Source organism: Gadus macrocephalus, chromosome 20 (genome assembly GCF_031168955.1).
Source record: "Gadus macrocephalus chromosome 20, ASM3116895v1".
Taxonomy (NCBI): Eukaryota; Metazoa; Chordata; class Actinopteri; order Gadiformes; family Gadidae; genus Gadus; species Gadus macrocephalus.
Window position 1 is genome coordinate 7940827 of NC_082401.1, and position 19558 is coordinate 7960384.

General features: G+C 41.2%; 2 protein-coding genes across 7 annotated transcripts in view; one reads left to right on the plus strand and one right to left on the minus strand.

Moving 5' to 3' along the window:
- LOC132448770 (PTB domain-containing engulfment adapter protein 1) overlaps positions 1-2452 on the plus strand; it is a 65938-nt gene extending 63486 nt beyond the window's left edge. For all 6 annotated transcript variants that reach the window (XM_060040288.1, XM_060040293.1, XM_060040291.1 and 3 more), the window contains one exon: positions 8-2452. In XM_060040288.1, the coding sequence (XP_059896271.1) occupies positions 8-79 (72 nt within the window). In that variant the 3' untranslated portion in view covers positions 80-2452. The remainder of the gene's footprint in view (positions 1-7) is intronic.
- LOC132448769 (collagen alpha-2(V) chain-like) overlaps positions 2049-19558 on the minus strand; it is a 39481-nt gene continuing 21971 nt past the window's right edge. The window contains exons 11-54 of the mRNA XM_060040287.1: positions 19334-19387; positions 18967-19020; positions 18797-18850; positions 18563-18616; positions 18314-18358; positions 17933-17986; positions 17706-17750; positions 17303-17356; positions 17040-17138; positions 16657-16701; positions 15939-16037; positions 15630-15683; positions 15142-15249; positions 14841-14894; positions 14595-14693; positions 14449-14502; positions 14196-14294; positions 13875-13928; positions 13702-13755; positions 13517-13570; positions 13359-13412; positions 12961-13005; positions 12749-12847; positions 12261-12368; positions 11809-11862; positions 11286-11339; positions 10765-10818; positions 10570-10623; positions 10037-10144; positions 9540-9593; positions 9337-9390; positions 8905-9066; positions 8200-8307; positions 7765-7872; positions 7313-7366; positions 7117-7224; positions 6812-6865; positions 6586-6693; positions 6416-6469; positions 6195-6302; positions 5766-6078; positions 4551-4732; positions 3944-4186; positions 2049-2884 (exon numbers count right to left, since the gene is read on the minus strand). Coding sequence (XP_059896270.1) covers positions 2738-2884; positions 3944-4186; positions 4551-4732; positions 5766-6078; positions 6195-6302; positions 6416-6469; positions 6586-6693; positions 6812-6865; positions 7117-7224; positions 7313-7366; positions 7765-7872; positions 8200-8307; positions 8905-9066; positions 9337-9390; positions 9540-9593; positions 10037-10144; positions 10570-10623; positions 10765-10818; positions 11286-11339; positions 11809-11862; positions 12261-12368; positions 12749-12847; positions 12961-13005; positions 13359-13412; positions 13517-13570; positions 13702-13755; positions 13875-13928; positions 14196-14294; positions 14449-14502; positions 14595-14693; positions 14841-14894; positions 15142-15249; positions 15630-15683; positions 15939-16037; positions 16657-16701; positions 17040-17138; positions 17303-17356; positions 17706-17750; positions 17933-17986; positions 18314-18358; positions 18563-18616; positions 18797-18850; positions 18967-19020; positions 19334-19387 — 3774 coding nt within the window. The 3' untranslated portion in view covers positions 2049-2737. The remainder of the gene's footprint in view (positions 2885-3943; positions 4187-4550; positions 4733-5765; positions 6079-6194; positions 6303-6415; positions 6470-6585; positions 6694-6811; positions 6866-7116; positions 7225-7312; positions 7367-7764; positions 7873-8199; positions 8308-8904; positions 9067-9336; positions 9391-9539; positions 9594-10036; positions 10145-10569; positions 10624-10764; positions 10819-11285; positions 11340-11808; positions 11863-12260; positions 12369-12748; positions 12848-12960; positions 13006-13358; positions 13413-13516; positions 13571-13701; positions 13756-13874; positions 13929-14195; positions 14295-14448; positions 14503-14594; positions 14694-14840; positions 14895-15141; positions 15250-15629; positions 15684-15938; positions 16038-16656; positions 16702-17039; positions 17139-17302; positions 17357-17705; positions 17751-17932; positions 17987-18313; positions 18359-18562; positions 18617-18796; positions 18851-18966; positions 19021-19333; positions 19388-19558) is intronic.

The following is a 19558-nucleotide window of genomic DNA, read 5'->3' on the forward strand; positions in this document are numbered from 1 at the left end:
CTTTCAGGAGGGGTTCAAAATGGGACTAACACTAGAGGGCGCTGTGTTTTCTCTGGACCCACTGGATAGCCGTTGCTGATGAAGCCACGAAGGAAGATACTTGTCGTTATTCCCATCATTTTAAACTCATTTGTACGAAGAAGAAGAAGAAGACGAAGAAGTGCCAAATCCTTTCAACACCGTCCAGTCAAGATGTCACACTTTTTCCGTCTTGGAGTTTCTATGTATTTGCATTACTAGATTTGGGTTTTTCCGATATTTCAAGGAAGTTTCCGATATGTTATAGAAATATTTTTGTAAAGAAACGCTTGTGGGATGAGAAGGTTTGAGGACCCCTTGCGTACCCACAGACGATGCAGGTTGTAAATAAAAAGAGTATATCTCATTTTAATATGGTACAAGTTCTGTGTAGACTCTCCCATTGGATATAAATGTGCAGCAGCGTTTTTGGTTTTGCATTGACACGTTCCTGTTTGTATGCCCGAGACATTCATTTAAGACAAGTAAATGTAGTCGTCTCTGTGACATGTATAATGCCAAATGTTCCGCTTGTCATTGTTTATACACGACTTGCACCTTTTGTTTTTGTACTTTTTACACCAGTTGTACTTCAATGTAACACGCTTAATTCTTGTCAATTTATCATTTGTATAATTTCACTTAGTTTCAATCAGTAGTAAAAAATAATGTTTTTAATGTTTTTTATGTTTTGATGTCCTTTTAACCCACTACATTGCCATTCCAGTATTTTATTTCATGGTTTATCATTAACTCACTAACTTTGTTGTTAGCATCATCTCTTGCACCGGAAAGCACTTTTAAATACCTTTGTCCATATAGTAGCATACTATTGACATTATTTTACATTTTATGCAGAATGACTTTGTCGTTACGATTATTAAAGAAAGTCTTACCAGATTAGATCGCTTGATTCATACTTCTAATATTGGTATTTCTTTATTATCCGTAAGGATGTTGTGAGGTAAAGGGTCCAACTTGAACTGAGTTCAATATTTAATTTGATAGCCTGCTTATTAATTCGGAGATTAATTCGGCGGTGCAACAGGTGTGATATTTGTGATCATCTGTGATCATCGTGGTCCCAAACTGAGAATACGTTCTTGTACTTTGAATCAGACAACTCAGCCCGTGACCAAATATTATTTTCAATAAGGAGCATGCAGAGATTTTCAAATATTTGAAGAATTTATTTCTGAGGAAGGTCCCCCTCCTTCTCCCCCTCACCCACCCCCCCCCCCACCTCTTTTGCTGGTGGGTTAGAAGGCTCATGAAGGAAATATGATCATGTTCAAAGTTCATGTTCATGATCATATTCATGTTCTTTTTAAGATTCAGAAATAAATAGCATTGAACCCAGTCGTACTGCCTCAAACAAAAAGAGGTGCTCCACACAATAGCAGAATACATAATACATGCAGGGAGGGGACAAAAAGCTTAGTCACCCTGACTTTAAATACAAAACTAGTTCAGATGCAGAAACGCAACTAATTTCCCTATGCCATCAATACGTCCACAGAAAATATCACCGCAATCGGGAAGAAAGAGAAGCTTGTGGATTTACCTATTAAACTTAGATTAATATGACAAAGCGTTGTGGGGATAAACAAGCATTGTTTTTAATTTGTTGCATAGCAAGCAGTACATGAAGCAAACAAGCACTCCACCTTTTATAAAAGGACTTCAAGGGCATATAAAAAGATACTAAAAAGGGGGGAAATTGACATGCATAAAGGAGAAATCTGTGCAAAGTAATTGAAATAGTAAAGAGGGGTGGGGGGGTATATATATATATATATGTTTATATAAATCATCACCATTCAGACAACTCCAATTACACCTCTCCATCATCGACAGAAAGGACTTTTATTTGGCAACCCCAATCCCTTCCCGTCTGCCTGTGCTGGAATAAAAGTGCACAAGGCTCACTACTACTTACAAAACAGCACCTGTGGGGGGAAAAGTATGATTTACAAGCCATCTCATCGCATCCCGGTTTCTGGAGACGAGGTAGCTACGACTGAGGAATGAACAGTCTCAATGGATCTTTAATGTTCTATGGTCAGCACAGAGACACAATAAACTGGATACAAAAATGAGGCTTTCTTTATCAAAAACCGTCTCAAGGAGAAATACAGACGTGCTATATTTATTGTCCTTGATTAGCACCAACATTTTCATTTTGTATTCAAAATGTGCTATTAAAATAAAATAAAATAATACATAAATCTATCAAACCTATAAGCAGTTCATAGTGGTTGGCAAGAAAATCAATCACTGGCATGGGACGATGTCGTCAAGCCACCAACAGCAGTACAAACTAACAAGGAAGAAAGCAGTTGGTTTTCAGCTAAACAGTATTTAGCTCAGTAAACACATGCCATTAGTGGATAACATCTTTTAAACCAAGTAGGATTACAAGGGTGCGTCCTAACTTGGGGGGGAAAAAAATCAAGTCAAACTTTAAAAAGAAGACAAAGGAATTATTCTGAAAGGTATTAAATTTGTTTTTATGTAAATTTCTCTCAAACATTCATCTGACTTACAAATCATGTTGGATGTAAGGAGGTCTTGGTATTGTTTGAAAGGCACAATAAATATCTTGCCACAGGGCCAGAATAGTCCGCAGTACTGGTATGTACAATGTGGCTGAGCTTCTCAGCTGTCAGTTCAATAGTTTTGGGGGTCCTCCTGGACAACTCCCCCCCCTGTTGTTACTCTACAAGAAGCACACGGGCCCGATGTCAATACCGAACTCTTGGTTAGGGCCACCAATGTCCACAGGAGCCACATCCACAATGGGAAGTCTGGCGGTTTTCTGTGTCCTGTATTCAAACACTGTCTTGCCCCAGTTTCCGTTGGCTTGCTGTGAAAAAAGAGAGGAAAAAAGTGTATGAAGATATTTACTCAAGTAATTTTAGTAGATACTTAGAGTGAAATCAGGATGTTATTAATAAGCGGAGATTTGCTATCTGCTCAAAGATGCCTATGAAATCCAGTAACTTCCAGTAACCAGCAACCTAACCCCTATGGTATCCTGCACTTGTATGAAAGGATATAATACCACAATCACACTTATAAAGAGTCACTTTGAGCAGCCCCATATGATGAAGAGAGTAGAGTGGCAGTTTTGTTCAGTGTTTTAGAGTTAAGTGTATCCTTGATGAATTACAATTCAGGGCAGGGCCCCTTGTGGCCTGGCTCCGCCCGCCTAAGTACTTCCGCTCAATTTTAAAAGAAAGAAAGAAAGAAAGAAAGAAAGAAAGAAAGAAAGAAAGAAAGAAAGAAAGAAAGAAAGAAAGAAAGAAAGAAAGAAAGAAAGAAAGAAAGAAAGAGAGAGAGAGAGAGAGAGAGAGAGAGAGAGAGAGAGAGAGAGAGAGAGAGAGAGAGAGAGAGAGAGAGAGAGAGTCTAGTAGGACCAGGCTAGGCCCCTTAGGTCTTTATACCTTAAAAGCATCTTAGTTTATATTTACCTCCTGCCTTGAATATTCTTAATCATTAGAAACCAATTCTACCTTGAAACAAAGCGGGGGAGAGTCTAGTAGGACCAGGCTCCTTAGGTCTTTATACCTTAAAAGCATCTTAGTTTATATTTACCTCCTGCCTTGAATATTCTGAATCATTAGAAACCAATTCTACCTTGAAACAAAGCGGGGAATCTCAGTTCTGGATAATAAATTAAAATCTAGACCACTCAATGACTCGACTCGTTACTACACTAACCAATTAGGCATATGCCTTGTCGCGACCCAGGGTTGATTTGGATGGGTCTTTTCTTCATATTCCCTTTCCTTATCAACTTACTTGTTATAAATGGTTCTATCCTCATAGGAGATAAATGAAATGAAGAAGTGTCAAAGCTTTTTTTTTTCATGTAACTCAGTGATGTGACTAAGAATGCGCTCTTAAATGTGTGAATGCCTACCGTGCATTTGTCTTCCACCACGGTGTATCTAAAGCGGTTGTTGCCCTCTGCCTTCAGCTCCAGGTCGTTGGATCCCTTGAGGATCAGAGCCTTCTTCAGGTTGTCGGTCTTGGCATCCTTGTAGGCCACAGAGTTCTTGCAGTGGTAGGTAATGGTCTGGGACGCCTCCTTAGACAGCAGACGGATGAAGGTCATCTGGACCGTGACAGAGTTGGCCGACTGGTCTTTGTTGCCGTAGGTGAACTAGATGGAAAAGAGGGCGTGTTCAGAACATTGTCTTCAGAAATCAGGTTACAATTTCCATAGAGAAGCTGTGGACGTTTATTTCAAACAGCGATGGAACGTTAAACATTGCTCAACGACATTGAAAATAAGTAACCGTTGAATAATATTGAAACAGATCTCTATGATGAAATGATCAGAACGATACATTTTAAATTGTTGTCGCAAAAATATATATTTTAACCAGCGATAAAAGTCAGCGATGGCCTCTTGCTCAAGGATGCCGAAAGCTACACTGTAGACATTAAGGTCAAAACCTCAGTACCTCTCTGGCCGGAAGTTGTACACCCTAACCATTGTGAAACAACTTCATAGAGGTACTTACTTGTGATCCTCGGTTCATGTCGGCTCCGAACCACACAGGCTTGTTCCTGGCAGTGTTCCACCATGACTTCCGGGGGATGTTGGCGGGGTTGGCTGCGATGCAGGTCTCTCCGGTCTCCATGTTGCAGTGCACCATGATGGCGTCCTCAGCGCTGCCCTGGTTAGGATCCACCCAGAATTCTCCTAAACAAGTAATGAGAAAGAAATGTGGGTTTATGAACACACAGCGTATAGGATTTCAAACAAGATGGATCTGAAAGCGTTATAATGCCAGAAATGTTTGTTCCCTATCGCAGGAACTGAAATCTATAACTTGTGGAACTTGATTGATATCTGAAAGTTGAAAGCTGCGCTATATAGTCATTTAACAGATGCTTTAATCCAAAGCAAGTGCATACATGGGTTAGGGTTGAAAAACGCCCATTGCCCCTGCAACAGTAACCTATAAATGTCACCTTTACCTCACTCCAGAAGTATTAGATGCAGTGAATATGCCGTCAGCTTGATATAACAGCAAAGAACGCTGTTGCAACTTTGCAGAAGTTTTCCCAACAGCTAGTTTGTTCATCAAGTTCCCAATACACTGTGTGATGCTACACATCATTCTCTCAGTGCAACCGTCCATATAGCAGGCAAAGATGCCACTCAGATAGTATTATTCACAAAATAAAACAAATGACAAAAGTATCTTACTTTTGTAAGGTACTAAGGTTAGGTATTCCATGAGATCACCCACCAATGACAATGATAATAATAATAATAATAATTCATTGAATTTATATAGCGCTTCTATTTTCTAGAAACTATTTTCTAGAAACAGAAAAAGGGGGGGAACATCACTAACCACCAACAGTGTGTCACCCACTTGGGTGATGCACGGCAGGCAATCAGTGCCAGAACGCTCACCACACACCAGCTTGAGGTGGAAAGTGAGGGAATTAATGAATAAGCCAATTATACAGGGGGATGATTAGGGGGCCAGATTCAATGAGCCCGGTTGGGCAGTTTTAGCCAGGTCACCGGGGAATCCCCTGCTCTTTGCAATAAATGCCCTGGGATCTTTCATGACCTCAGTGAGTCAGGACCTCGGTTTTACGTCTCTTCCAAAGGACGGCACCTTCCACAGCACAGTGTCCCCGTCACTGCACTGGGGCATTGGGGATTGATGCTTTTGGCCTCCCTTATGTGAGCGGATTACAGATCCACCAGGACTCACCGCTCTTCTTGGCAGGGTAACACTGTTTCAGATCTTCACAGGTCCTGGCCGGGTGCTTCTTGCTGCCATCGGGGCTCTTCATGCTCTTGATCTGGCTGCTGAGAGCCTTCAGGGTAGCCTGTACCCCGGGGTCGACCGGCACGATGGTGGAGCCGTTGCTGACGGGCATGGCCTCGTCCTCGCTGAACTCAGGAGGAGGAGGGGGGCCGGAGTCGGAGTCGTAGTCGTGACCTCCGAACATGTCTTCCATGGCGGCGGTGGGGGGTCCAGGTGGGCCAGGGAGTCCCGGTGGGCCGTCTTCTCCTGGTGGTCCCTGTTATTCAAGAGAGGCAGTTGAGAAAGGATTTTCCATTTTTGACTTTTGTTTGACTTTTTGACAGGGAAAATGGAGGGAACATATTCATTTATCTTGGTTCACTTTGGCCTCACCTCAGGTCCGATCTCTCCACTGATTCCACGTGTTCCTGGAGGTCCCATTGGTCCTGGCTGTCCAAGGTATCCTTCCTTTCCTGGTGGCCCAATGGGTCCGGGAGGTCCCTGTAAACACGCAACAAAAAGGTTTCTATACAGGTATGGTTCTGTGTCTTCTGAACGTCTGTATTTGGTATCAAATCTTTGAAACCGTTTTAAATATACAAAGTTGAATTTACCCTTTGGCCACTTGGTCCGATGATACCAGTGGTTCCCTGTTCACCAGTTGTACCCTATACTCCGGTGGGGGGAAGATTGCAATTAAAGACTAGAACAACACAGATATATTTCTGTGAGATTATTATGGCTGTAGGGTAGGGTTGGATAATGAAGTGTACAGTCAACTTACGGGAGGTCCGGGCAGACCCTGCAAACCAGTGAATCCACGGTGTCCCTTCTGACCTCTCTCTCCATGATCTCCAAGGTCACCCTTATCTCCTCTTGGTCCTTGTGGTCCCTGAGTCATAAGATATTACAAAGCAACAGATTTCATAGAATGTCATATGTAATAATACAACATCTCTGGGGTTAGTAGATCCAGAAGCTTGGAATTGGACAGTTGATCAGAGACTCACCGTCAATCCCCTCTTTCCAGCAGAGCCAGGGGGTCCCACGGGTCCTCTAGAGCCCTGCAAGAGATTCCAGATATAAGAAATAGTGTCGCTTTATTCTGTTTTCCTGTCTGGCTTTTTCCACACAATGATTTGACCTATGATGAACTGGTAGAATCCGTGTTTTCAGTATACATCAGTTCTCAAAATGTTTCAGTTTGTGGGAAACAATGTAGAAGATTCTAAAATAGTTCTCAAGTAGCATTAAATGGCTGTGTGGTACTAAGGCAGGCTATGTCTTGGACCGATGAGACCACTGCAGTTCTTACAGCGTCTCCTCTCCTTCCTGCCCCACCGGTTGCCCCCACAGGACCTGGGGTACCAGGAAGCCCCGAAGATCCCAGAAGCCCCTCAGGACCGGGGTCGCCTCTGGCGCCCTGGAGAGAGAGGAACAAATGACCACAGTGAAACAGACCACAGACCACGACTAAAGGATTTGGAGTGGCTAATGGGATGTTCTCCTACCCTTTGTCCCAAAACACCGTCCTTGCCCGGTGGGCCGTCAGATCCAGCAGGCCCCTGAAGAAAATAGAAAAAGACAGAGTTGGTTTACACTTGACCCAACACTGTGTTATTTTTTTGTATAGACCATAATGTTAGAATACAATACCCAAAGTATTCATACCACGTCCTGCTAAAACTGAATAAAAAGTCAAAATACTGCTGAGGTATTTAGCAAACACTTTTTATCCAAAGCAACTTAAAGTTCATTCAGATACAAGCCATTAAGGAGCAGGTTTGGGCCACTCACTTTGGAATCAAACTCACTGTCTTACATTTCTAATGTCTAGAAATAGGATATAATTGTAGCACTTTGCATGACTAACCAATATGATCCTTAAGGGTCTAAGCTGGGAGTTAAACTCCCTAGCCAATACACCATCCTCCCCATCCCACCACATATCATGGCTACGTACATCAGGACCTGGATCGCCACGGGGTCCATTGAGACCGGGAACACCCAAAGGTCCAGAGGGTCCTTTGTCTCCAGTTGTACCCGCTGCTCCCTGCTTTCCTGGTGGACCCTGCAGAGAAATATCACACCTTAGATCGGAGTACATGGGAGTCCAATATTAAAATGATATATATAAATTCAAGTAATTTTATCTTCATATTTTGGGTAATGGACAGATACACTAAAATAATAAAGCTCATTCAAACCCTCCTGATCACACTAGCAGTCAAATATACAATAAAGTCAGTCAGCGTTTTCCAGCCAATTCGATTTCAGGGTTCATCAACACTGTACAATCTGCCAAGACAACCTAACAGAGGTTTGCAGGAGCTTTGGGAAACACAAAATGGATGTAGATGACCTGGAATATAGAGAAGGAACAAGTCCTGATACATACAGCAGCTCCTGGAAGTCCAGGCATGCCACGTTCTCCTCTCTGCCCGGGAAGTCCCACGATGCCTCTCTGTCCTGTAGTTCCAGCTGGACCAGGAGGGCCATCGGGGCCCTAGGAAGGAGCGCAAGCCACATGTTGAGAACCATATTCCATTGCTGGAGTTTATATGTCTTGAGAAATGTGTTATATCATTATTTATAGCTATTTTTTTAATCCAAAGTACCCATGAATCTACCTATCATCAATAAAGTATATATATATATATATATATATATATATATATATATATATATATATATATATATATATGTAGCTATGTGTCTATGTATCTATCTATGTATCTATCTATCTATCTATCTATCTATCTATCTATCTATCTATCTATCTATCTATCTATCTATGTAGCTATGTGTCTATGTATCTATCCATCTATCTATCTATCTATCTATCTATCTATCTATCTATCTATCTATCTATCTATCTATCTATCTATCTATCTATCTATCTATCTATCTATCTATCTATCTATCTATCTATCTATCTATCTATCTATCTATCTATCTAATGTATCTATCTATCTATCATTTATATCGATACCCATGCCACTTGCTGAGTGCCTGCATCTCTTAGCCTAGGGTGGACCCAGGCTGAGAATGGAACCCCCAGCCCCTTTGTGTTCTAAAACCAGGAGAACCCTGTTCTGCTGACCGTGGGTCCATCCTCTCCAGAGTCTCCCTTGTCTCCTGAGCTGCCGCCGGGTCCTGCGGGGCCCCTCTCGCCCTGTCTTCCTGGGGCTCCGTTGTCTCCACGCAGACCGGCTGGACCCTCTTTACCTGGGGCACCCAGTGGGCCAGCCTCACCGATGGGACCCTGGAAACAAAACATGGATGATAAAATTCCGATTCCGATTCAGAGAGGAGGGATTTATCTTGGTGCGATGGAAATCCAATGGAAAACAAATACAAATATATCAATAATAATAAAGAAGCTAAAATAATGCATGTATGAATAAATTGGACTGATGGTTTTGGCAGTAGTTACATTGTACATGAATATGATGAGATGGTGCTTGATTACAAAAGTTCAGATGAAGCTAGTTTATTGTAATTTCAGATTGTGGTGTAAAATGTATTTACTTACGTTGGGACCTGGTGGGCCAACTTTTCCTGCTGATCCAGGGAATCCAGTTGGACCCTATGACAGAAAAGGCAGATTAACAGATTTTGTAACCTTCTTAATTCAATTCTGATAAAAATAGCAAATAATAGGTCAAGACTTCAATTTTGTTTTCCTTACATATATACGTGTTACATATAAACAATATTTTGTAAACGTTGCCTTACTGGTGCACCCTGAGTTCCTCTTCCTCCTTTAAGTCCAGCAACACCAGAGGGCCCCTACAAAATAAACAGCTCAGTCAATCAGTCAATCAAATCAATACAGGACTTCATCACAAAGCACCAACGAAAAAGGGGTGAAAAAACGGTACGTCATTCTTTTTTTACGGCGTTTCAGGTATGTGCATAATGCAGCGAAATATTTTCAAAAGCCAAAAAGGCTTCCGTTCCTTATCAAGTTTCCCATCTGCTTTGTAAATACTCTCCATCCCGCTAATATAATATTCCTATGGTCCATCTCTTGATGGATGGCTCCTTCAACATTTTTGTTATTCAAATTTATTCAATCATCAATTCAGACACTTGGGAGGGCATCTTTCAAACTCTCAGTTCTTGGTAGACCCAAAGTGGGCCACACAAAAAAAAAAAATTGTGTTGCAGGTCCAATAGTATAAATGTTATGTGATAATAATCCTAATGTCCTGAGGGCAGGTCGGACTCACTGGAGGTCCGTGAGCTCCAGACAATCCCTGGGGTCCTGGGGATCCAGCATCTCCCTTCTGACCTGGCTCTCCAGGCTCTCCTTTCACTCCAGGCTGGCCGTCAGGGCCCTGCAATGGATTTGGTGAGCATTAGCATTGTTATTATATTAGCAATAACCGAACAATGTTGTCTATTTCTGTCTCAAGAGAAAGGATATCTCGGGTCATACTGATTCCGATGCCTCAGGGACATAGTTTTTGTTATTTGCTCCTCACAAGATAAAAGTAGATAATAATAATACATTATAATAATGAAAAAGATATAAAGGTAATGTGTCTATTGAGAAGGGTCACATTCTCTACAAATTCAATTCATCTTTAACTTTTACACAAGATGAAAAAGACATAAACTGATACAAGTTAGCAATTTTACGACCTTTTTCGTAACATTTGACTTTTACAACTCTTCATGGACAAATTATAATAACGATATGATGGACAACGTTATCAAAATTCAGACATCGGATGAAAAATTAAAGATCAAAACAACTTACGGGTGGTCCGGCGAATCCCACCGCTCCGGTCGGTCCAGGGTCACCTCTGGCTCCCTGGAATTAAAGAGATAAGCTCATCAGCAATGTGTTTATCAATCTGCTGCCACTTACTCACTGCAACAGAATCACATTAGGGAAATAAGGTTAATAACGCGTATAAAATGGTGACACTATCCAAAATGACTTATTACTCACGTGGACTCCTCGGGAACCGTAGGGCCCTGCTGGGCCTTTGGGTCCGGGCTCCCCCTGCGAGCAACATCAAGGAAAAATGAATTACAAAATCGAATCTTTACTGCCAATCATCACCTCAGTGTCCAGACTGCACCCCAAAGATGTCTGGTCTTTTTGTAATGCCTTTAACAAACATGTACAAATTCAACGCGGTCAACCAACAAGCCGGGTAATGGAATCTATAAGAATGCTAACAATAATAATGCTACAACTTTATTGCAAAAGCACCGTTTATTATTTTCCCTAGCCACACTTAATTTTAACAACCAGACACAGAGGAAACAGTATTATACAAGTCTGGCAGGTTTATAACTTCAGGGAACTGTTAAGTGCTGTTGTCAAGCAGTATTGTGTGCATCTCGGGCAATGATGATTTAAAGAGCATAACGTGTTGTGAGCCTGGTTAAATATAACAGTGCGATAAGAATGACATGTAAAATAACACCAAAAGGTCAGCACTCAGAAGGAAAAATAAGGTTTACCTTTTCACCGCTAGGGCCTGAGGGTCCCAGTGGGCCAACAGCTCCGGGAGCACCCTGTTCAAAGTGAATAAATGCATTAATGAATGGATGATTGAATAAATACACAAACCAACCACATTAGGAACAGCTCTGCTTTGTTGTGACCAGCCACACATGGACTCAATGGAAAATGAAAAACACGATTCTCATAAAGAGAAACAAATATGCCCATGGATGAAACAAAATATTTAGGAAATCATTGGACCATTGTAACCAGCATCATGTGCATTTAATGAAACTCCAATAAAAAAATGTGATTCTCATGGACCTGCTGTGAAATTGCATTATACATTAATAACGCATCCATTGTGTGGTTTCTTTTTGCCCTCATTTGAATCCTGAATTTCATTTCCTGATTCGTGGCTTGAACGGTACACCCCGGGGCTTTCCTTAGACACCCAATGAAAAGAAACGAAAACCAATATAATACAGAACCAAATAATCATACGAAAAATATATATGTTTATCAAAAAAAGGGGCTTACCCTAGCACCATCATTTCCAGGTGTACCTTCAGATCCTTTTTCCCCGATATTACCCTGTGATAGAAGGAAAGGTAGACTATATAATTTTCTCTATACCAGGAGAGAAGGAAAGGCAGACTATGTCATGTTCTCTATAACAGGAGAGAAGGGGAGGTAGGCTATGTAATGTTCTCTATACCAGGAGAGAAGGAAAGGTAGACCTAATGATCATAGTTCATTTGTTTCACTTCCAACTTAACATATGTGTCATGATGATAAAGTTTATGTTAAATTATGTACCAAACATGATATTAGGCTGGATTTAATTTGTTTCGATTAGATTAGATAATAGATTAGATTAGAAGTATTGCAGACACAGATTATAGATTGTGAATGAATATGATGTACGTTAAACATGGATTGATATTTTAAGAATAACAGGAGACGGATGGCAGGACGATGTCTAAACCCACTCTGTCGCCTTTGGGCCCCGGTGATCCAGAGATACCCCTCTCTCCAGACTGTCCCTGCAGACCAGGGGGTCCTGCGTCTCCCAGGGTCCCGGTGGGTCCAGGACTACCCTGTGGAAATCAAGCAGAGCGTTGTTAAAGGGTATCTTCATTGCACTTTGTGGTGGAAACTCCCAGCTTTTGTAAAGGATCCTCCAAACACAATGACTGTAAAAGCAAGTATTTGGCCTGTACATTCATGTCTACATGTATCCTACTGCTCAGAAAGAAGCAGCTTATCTTAATCCTTTGTGTCATTAACACAGATCGCACATGTTAACTCTTAGTTCGGTCTGTAATATAAATTGCCAATATACAGGACAAATCAGGTTTGACATAACTGTTGAACACTGGTTTGTTCCTGTGTGTAGTATGGTTTATGGGTATGTGACCTGGACTGAGGTATATCTTGTGCTATGCATCCTGACACCCGTTTACTCTCCTGTCCGTACCTTGGGTCCATCTGGACCAATGGATCCGGGGATTCCTTTGGGTCCTTGAAGACCGGTTGAACCGAGTTCTCCTCTTTCACCAGGAACTCCGCGCTCTCCCTATGGTGTATGGTGGAGACAATGTCAGTACCTAGATTTGACCGTTCAAGTCTCAATGTAATGCAGTCTCATTGTTTGACAGACGCTATTGAGATGTGTTGGATGGGACGTACCCTTGGTCCAATCTGTCCCACTGCTCCCAACTCTCCGGGAATACCCTTGAAAAGACACAACACAGACATTGAAACCACAGTTGTATATCAAGCGTCAGTATATATCAAGCAGCATCAATCTGATTTCGGTTGATAATGATATCAACTGATGGGTAGTCAACTATGATTGACCAGTGAGGTTCAAAAACAAAGAAAATCCAGCGGGGTAAAATATTGAGGTGAACTCCTCAATATCTGAACCCGCTTGATTTTCTAATAAGCTAGCATTACAACTGGGTGGAAAATCAAACCTCAATTGGTCCACTTATGGAAAACCACCCCTTGAATTGCGTTGGCATTTTTTGTGTACAATTAAAAAGAATGTTATAAATAAATGATCATTTTTAGCATTTGCTTACCAGGTCACCTGGTTTCCCAGATTCTCCCGGTGGTCCTTGGTTTCCAGGCAAGCCCTAATAACACAAAGGCATCCACATAAACATTTCAGTTCTATCTTCACATTTATAATATTAATCAATTAATCTAACAATAACAAAAGCACTAATAAATAACCCACCTGGAATCCATTGACACCTGGTGGTCCTTGCTCTCCTCTGTCTCCTGCAACACCCTATGGAGGAAGAGAAAACATTAGAAATCAAATTCTTATTACCAAATATTAAAATATTTGGTATATTAATTAAACATTGACTTAATATAAGTCAATGTTTTTTGTTTGTGGATTAAAATTAATCTCCTTACAGACGGGCCTGGGGGGCCAGCTGGTCCGACCTCTCCGTCTTTCCCTGGAGGACCCTGCAAGGTTAAAGAGTTAGTCAAAGGTCAACTCAACTTTTTAACAGGTGACAGGAACTGAGAGTATTTTGAGTATTTTGTTTTACAGTACTACAATAAAGTTTCCAAACAGCACTCACCCTCTGACCTGCTACTCCTGCAGAGCCTTGTTCCCCTGTCTTTCCTGGGTCACCCTTGGAGGTTTAACACAGGGTTATTAAGATATATATATATAAGGTAGAAACAATATAAACAACAGATATATGTGGTCATTCCATCCTCTTGGTTACTATGGGCTATATAGTCATTTAGCGATATCCAACGCATGTAAATCATTAAGTAACTCAATAAGAAAACAGGTAGACTACAGACATTGGGGGCTTAGAACCAAGAACCTTCCAGCTGTATGTCAAACACCCTAACCACTAAATCCCTCATCTAGGTCGAATCCAGAGCCTTACATTGAAGCCTTTGGGTCCTGGCAGTCCCATAGTTCCAGCTGGACCTCTGTTCCCGATGGATCCTGCAGGTCCAGGGCGTCCATCCTCACCGGCGGCGCCCTAAAAGATTGAAATGCCTCATGAATGCTAATGGTTAGGTGCAAATGCAGGGTATGATTGATTTATTTTAGCTCAAAACACTGCATTATCGGTCAGTGCAGAGTGTTGGCTTATATGGTTCATGTTCCGATTTGCTTGGCATCATTGAACTTACCAGAGGTCCTGGCTTTCCCTCAGCTCCTTGGACTCCAGGAGTGCCAGTCAGACCCTGCAGAGGAATGCCCGCGGTCATTGTGAGATAATGCTTGGTTATTAATATTCCCAAAGAGCAGTGGACTGGAGCAGTGGGGTTCCTCATACCCTGGCACCTGGCAGACCAGGTTCTCCACCACGACCAAGGTCACCAAACGCTCCTTTGGGGCCAGATACACCAGATGTTCCACGATCTCCAAGGGCACCCTAAGGAGAAGATAACAGTATTTTAACACTATAAAGATACAATTGAACAGACACTGTCCAATTTGTCTGTAATATGAAGTTAAGATTTATAGATTATGCGATTGGTTTGTTGAGTTAATCGTAAAAACGATGAAACCAATGGTGTACCTTAGGTCCCGGTAATCCATCAGCACCAGGGAATCCTCTGTTTCCAGGAGATCCCTAAGAAAAGCACAATACATGTAGTACTTATGTTTAGGTACAATGCATGTCAAAGCTGAATGGCCTCTGTCTTAAAATTGTGTAAACTTCTCTTGCATTGCAAGATGAATTGCATATTGCATTGTATACAACAGCAATACAGTGTCACTTGGTATGAACCTTTCACTAACATATCTCTCTTGATTGAGAACTTGTGAGGTTCATAATGAAACAAATGGAATATTTGAGGTTAAGGTTTGGAACTCACCCTCTCACCAACGGGACCAATAGGTCCAAGAGAACCGGAATCTCCCCTGGGTCCGCGTTTACCCTCCTCACCCTGGGGTCCGATCACCCCCTGAGATCCAGAAGGACCCTAGAGCCAGAACAGAACCCATAATATCATTGATTTCTGATTGATATTTGTTAAATTCAAGTATGTGCTCTTGCACGCTTGCAAACCATCCATTGGTATATGTTTTGCTATGGAATCTATGGACTCCTCATCATTCCTATGAAACTGTGTTTTTCTAGTTTAAATAACATAGAGTAAGAATTTTTTGGGACAAAACATAGAAAAATATGAACTATCCAAAAGTACTGTATATGTTTAGCCAATGCATAGGAATGGAAATGCACGCCATCAATGTGTATGTATTTAGATATAGAATCAATGTTCTCCTCATGTATATTCCGTATGTATGCCTAACATAGTCCACATGTATAACATAGGTATCTCTGGCAATGGAAACTTACAGATTCACCCTTAGGCCCGGCTTCTCCTTTAAATCCTCCTACACCCAGATCACCCTAGCAAACAAGACATAAACATCAATGAGTTACACAATTCATACACAGGACCACTGAAAAAGTGTGTGTGCTGCGTACTATTTTATCATTTTGTAGGCCTAGACACCTTTATCCAAGGCCATTTACATCCTTTAACATGTCATGCATGTTATTAGGGTGCAGTTACACTCTGGTCATTGGGGTTTGAACCAAGAAACCTTTGTCTCGAAGTCAAGCACCCTAGCCACTAGCCAATAGGTATGGAGCCTATCTCACCAGCTGGCCCTTGATTCCTGGCTGACCAGTGCTTCCCTGGGGCCCAGGGGGTCCGGAGGGTCCAAGATGGCCACCGGGACCCCCGGTACCAACATTGCCCTGTGAAAGAAAACAGTTGGTTTAAAATATGACATTTTGAAGAAATGTTTATATTTAGTCTTGAAGCGACTGTTTGTGGTTGTTGATTGATGACATTAATAAGCAGGTAGGGGTTAGGGCATCCTTGAGGTAGGCTGTGACTATTGGGGTTGGAACCCAGATCCCTTTGGGCTGGGAATAAACCATCCAAACCACTACAATATCTTGTTGCTTTCGGGGTTATACTGTGTGTATGATATTTTCTTTGGTAGTGACATATACTTTGTGTGTTTGCTTACATACACAAAAAGGTGTATATATCTTCACATGCACATCTTCCTGATTAGTAACCTTTTAAACGGATGGGTCTTGGCTGCATAGCTAATGAAACAGCCTTCAGCTGAATATGCTCATTTGATAGAATATAAGTTTGTCATTACCTAGCTGTCAACGATAATCCTCTATTCTAAACACTTCTGCTGGTACAGTTCTATGGTATTGAGGATTCTTCTGTGCACAGTTTCTGTGTGCAGTTTGTCCAACATGAAAGGCTATTCTGACTGTACTACATCATGGGGTTGAGTTTCTCATCGTCTGATAAACGGCAGGGATAATGAGATTAAAGTTCTTGTGTACACACCACTGGGCCTTTAGCTCCCGGGCCTCCGTCAGTTCCCATGGGTCCCTTTGAAATTAAGAACACAAATGGTGAGGTTTCATATAAGTTATGTCAAAGTTTCAGGCTATATCAACGAGGTGCAGCAGTGCTTAGTAGGTGTAGATGTTCAATTAGGTTTTGCTGTGTTGCAGTCATGAAGTCATGGTTAAAAAATATATTTTTTTAGTACATGTGCAGTCGAACAAAATACAATTGTAACAAACAAAACATGCCCACAGGCAAGACAAGCAGTTATTCCCAGTATGCATCTTTTGGCGCTTTAGTCAAAGTGCTGTACATTACAGTTAACCGTATCTATGTTGTGAACTCATGGAGCATCAGTCCAATTAGCATTTAGGACCTACTCTGAGACCAATTGGTCCTGCTCTTCCCAGGTGACCGGTCTCTCCTCTTTGTCCCTGGGGGCCTTCAGGACCACGCACACCTGTGGGGCCAGCTTGACCCTGTGGAGAAAGGTTAATGCACAATTAAAAGACTGTGTGTGAAACCCCTGGGGAATAGTATACATTTAAAGGGACAACATCTTCTATTAAAAACATCCATCATGCACAGAATTTTTGTGCGCTAGTATCAGGGGAATAGGAATACTAATATAAACTGTACTTGCCTTCATTCCTGGGGTTCCTGGATAACCAGGAGGTCCATTAATGCCCAATGGACCCTGCAGAGGTACAGTACAGTCTTTGGTTCATTGTAATAGCACATTGACAATAGCATGCTTTGTCTTAACCAGGTAGCGTAATGTTTTTTGTTTGCATGAAATTGTTGTTTTGAACTCATTTGACTTCATGTTGTGTTTTTTGCCTTGCACTTTGTGTTGCGGTGCAGTGTAAAGAAATTGTGAGTGACTGGTATGAGATACGTTGAATCAGTTTCCAGCTAGCTTGTGTTGTAGCTTGGTAGATGTCATGTTCTTCTTGTTTTAAGGAGCATGTTTTACCACTCAGCTAAATCTATTAAAGCAATACTATGATAGGTAATAAGCAATTTAGATTCATATGTTCTCTCACCAGGGGGCCCGGTTTCCCAAGCATACCGGATGGACCTTTCGTCCCCTAAAGGACCAGAAAAATTAATAAAACTGAATTAGGAATATCATTTTTTCATTTTTTGATCAGAAAATACTTTTGTATTACCGTCCTGTGGTTAAAGGCCATTCCCACAGAGTTCAAATAGAATTCTAAAAATATGAATGAATACATAAAATTAACGGAGGAAAAGGGATGCAAATGCTCACCGCGGCACCTCCAGGTCCGGGTCTTCCTCTCTCGCCCGGCATTCCTGCTGGACCCTGAGAATCAAAGTAGAAGAAAGATGCAGATTATGAAAGGATGAAAAAATGGGTGACTGGAAGAATGGATGTTGAATGCGTCGATGGATGGATGGATGACGGGTAATTATGGAATCTAATGCATAAATCAGCAGTTGTTTTAAAATTAATACAATGATCTAGTAATAAATAAGGCAATGAATAATTGTACGGGCGAATGAATCAATGATTGCATGAATCTGTAAATAATGCATCGGTGAGTTCATGTAGGATTATCAGAAAGATTTAGTAAATGATGGAGGGCCAGGTGTAGGGCCCTGGGGGGTCTGGGCTGTGAGGTTGACTCACCATGGGGCCCGGAGCTCCCAACTGACCAGTGGGGCCAGTAGCTCCCTAGGAACAGAAAGTGGTCAAAATCATTTGCTTTCTCTTCTGTGTTTTAATGTCACATTAACAACAACAACAACAACCACAACAACAACAACAACAACAACAACAACAACAACAACAACAACATTTTAGGATGAACCAAGAAATTATAGTCCAGAGATCATATTGCAGTATTGTAGATTAATGGCATTTCAGTGTTATTGTTACCTTTGATCCAACTGTTCCTGTTTCACCCTTCTGGCCAATGATACCACCATGGCCCTGATGAAGTTGAAGAAGAAGATATTAGATTAACATAATGTCATGATTGTATATAATATAATATATAATATAATTAGTTGGTAAACACAGACAAACAAGCACCTCATCACAAATACATTATTTCTGTTCAATTTATAGATATTTAGTAAGGTCAACTGTCAAAAAAATTTAGATACGCACTCTATGTCCTTTCAATCCCGGAGGTCCAGGTGTCCCTGGAAATCCTCTTGGTCCCTGTTAAACATGATATTAATACAGTTAAAAAACCATAACACATGTCCCACACCAATGCAGTACAGTCATCTGTATGACTTTTAGATTGGTGTCTTTTGAAAGGTTGAGAAGCTTACAGCTGAGCCAGGGAATCCCATCTCTCCAGAGTTTCCAGACTTCCCTGCTTCACCCTGTGAGAGGATGACATGATTTTATAACAATCAGTGACATGTTGTTCATGCAATTATGGATGGTAAATATTTTGCCATGCATAACCTTCCCATTCATAGGAGCCACTACTTTAAAACAAAGTTGTTCTGAAATAACTTTAACAACAAGCAATGTATGAATTGAATGCATCTTTAAATAAATGTCTTTAGATGTGTAATAAAATAGCATCATCCCAGTATGTATATGGGGGTGTATATACATACTAGGATGTGTTGAGATTAAGTGTACATCCAAACACATTGATTCAGCAGAAGGGGACCAGAAGAGACTTACGTCTTCACCTGGTTTCCCTGGTGGACCTTCGGGGCCCCTCTGGCCTGGTGGCCCCTAAAATACAGTTAATCATCGTTATTAAGACACGCAAAGTGTGACAGACGGGTACACATATAGTATATTATTATTAATGTTTTAATATTATTAATATTGTTAATAATAATAATATTATTATTATCATGATCTATTCAAATGCAATCGAATGAAAGTGGTCTGAACTGTGGT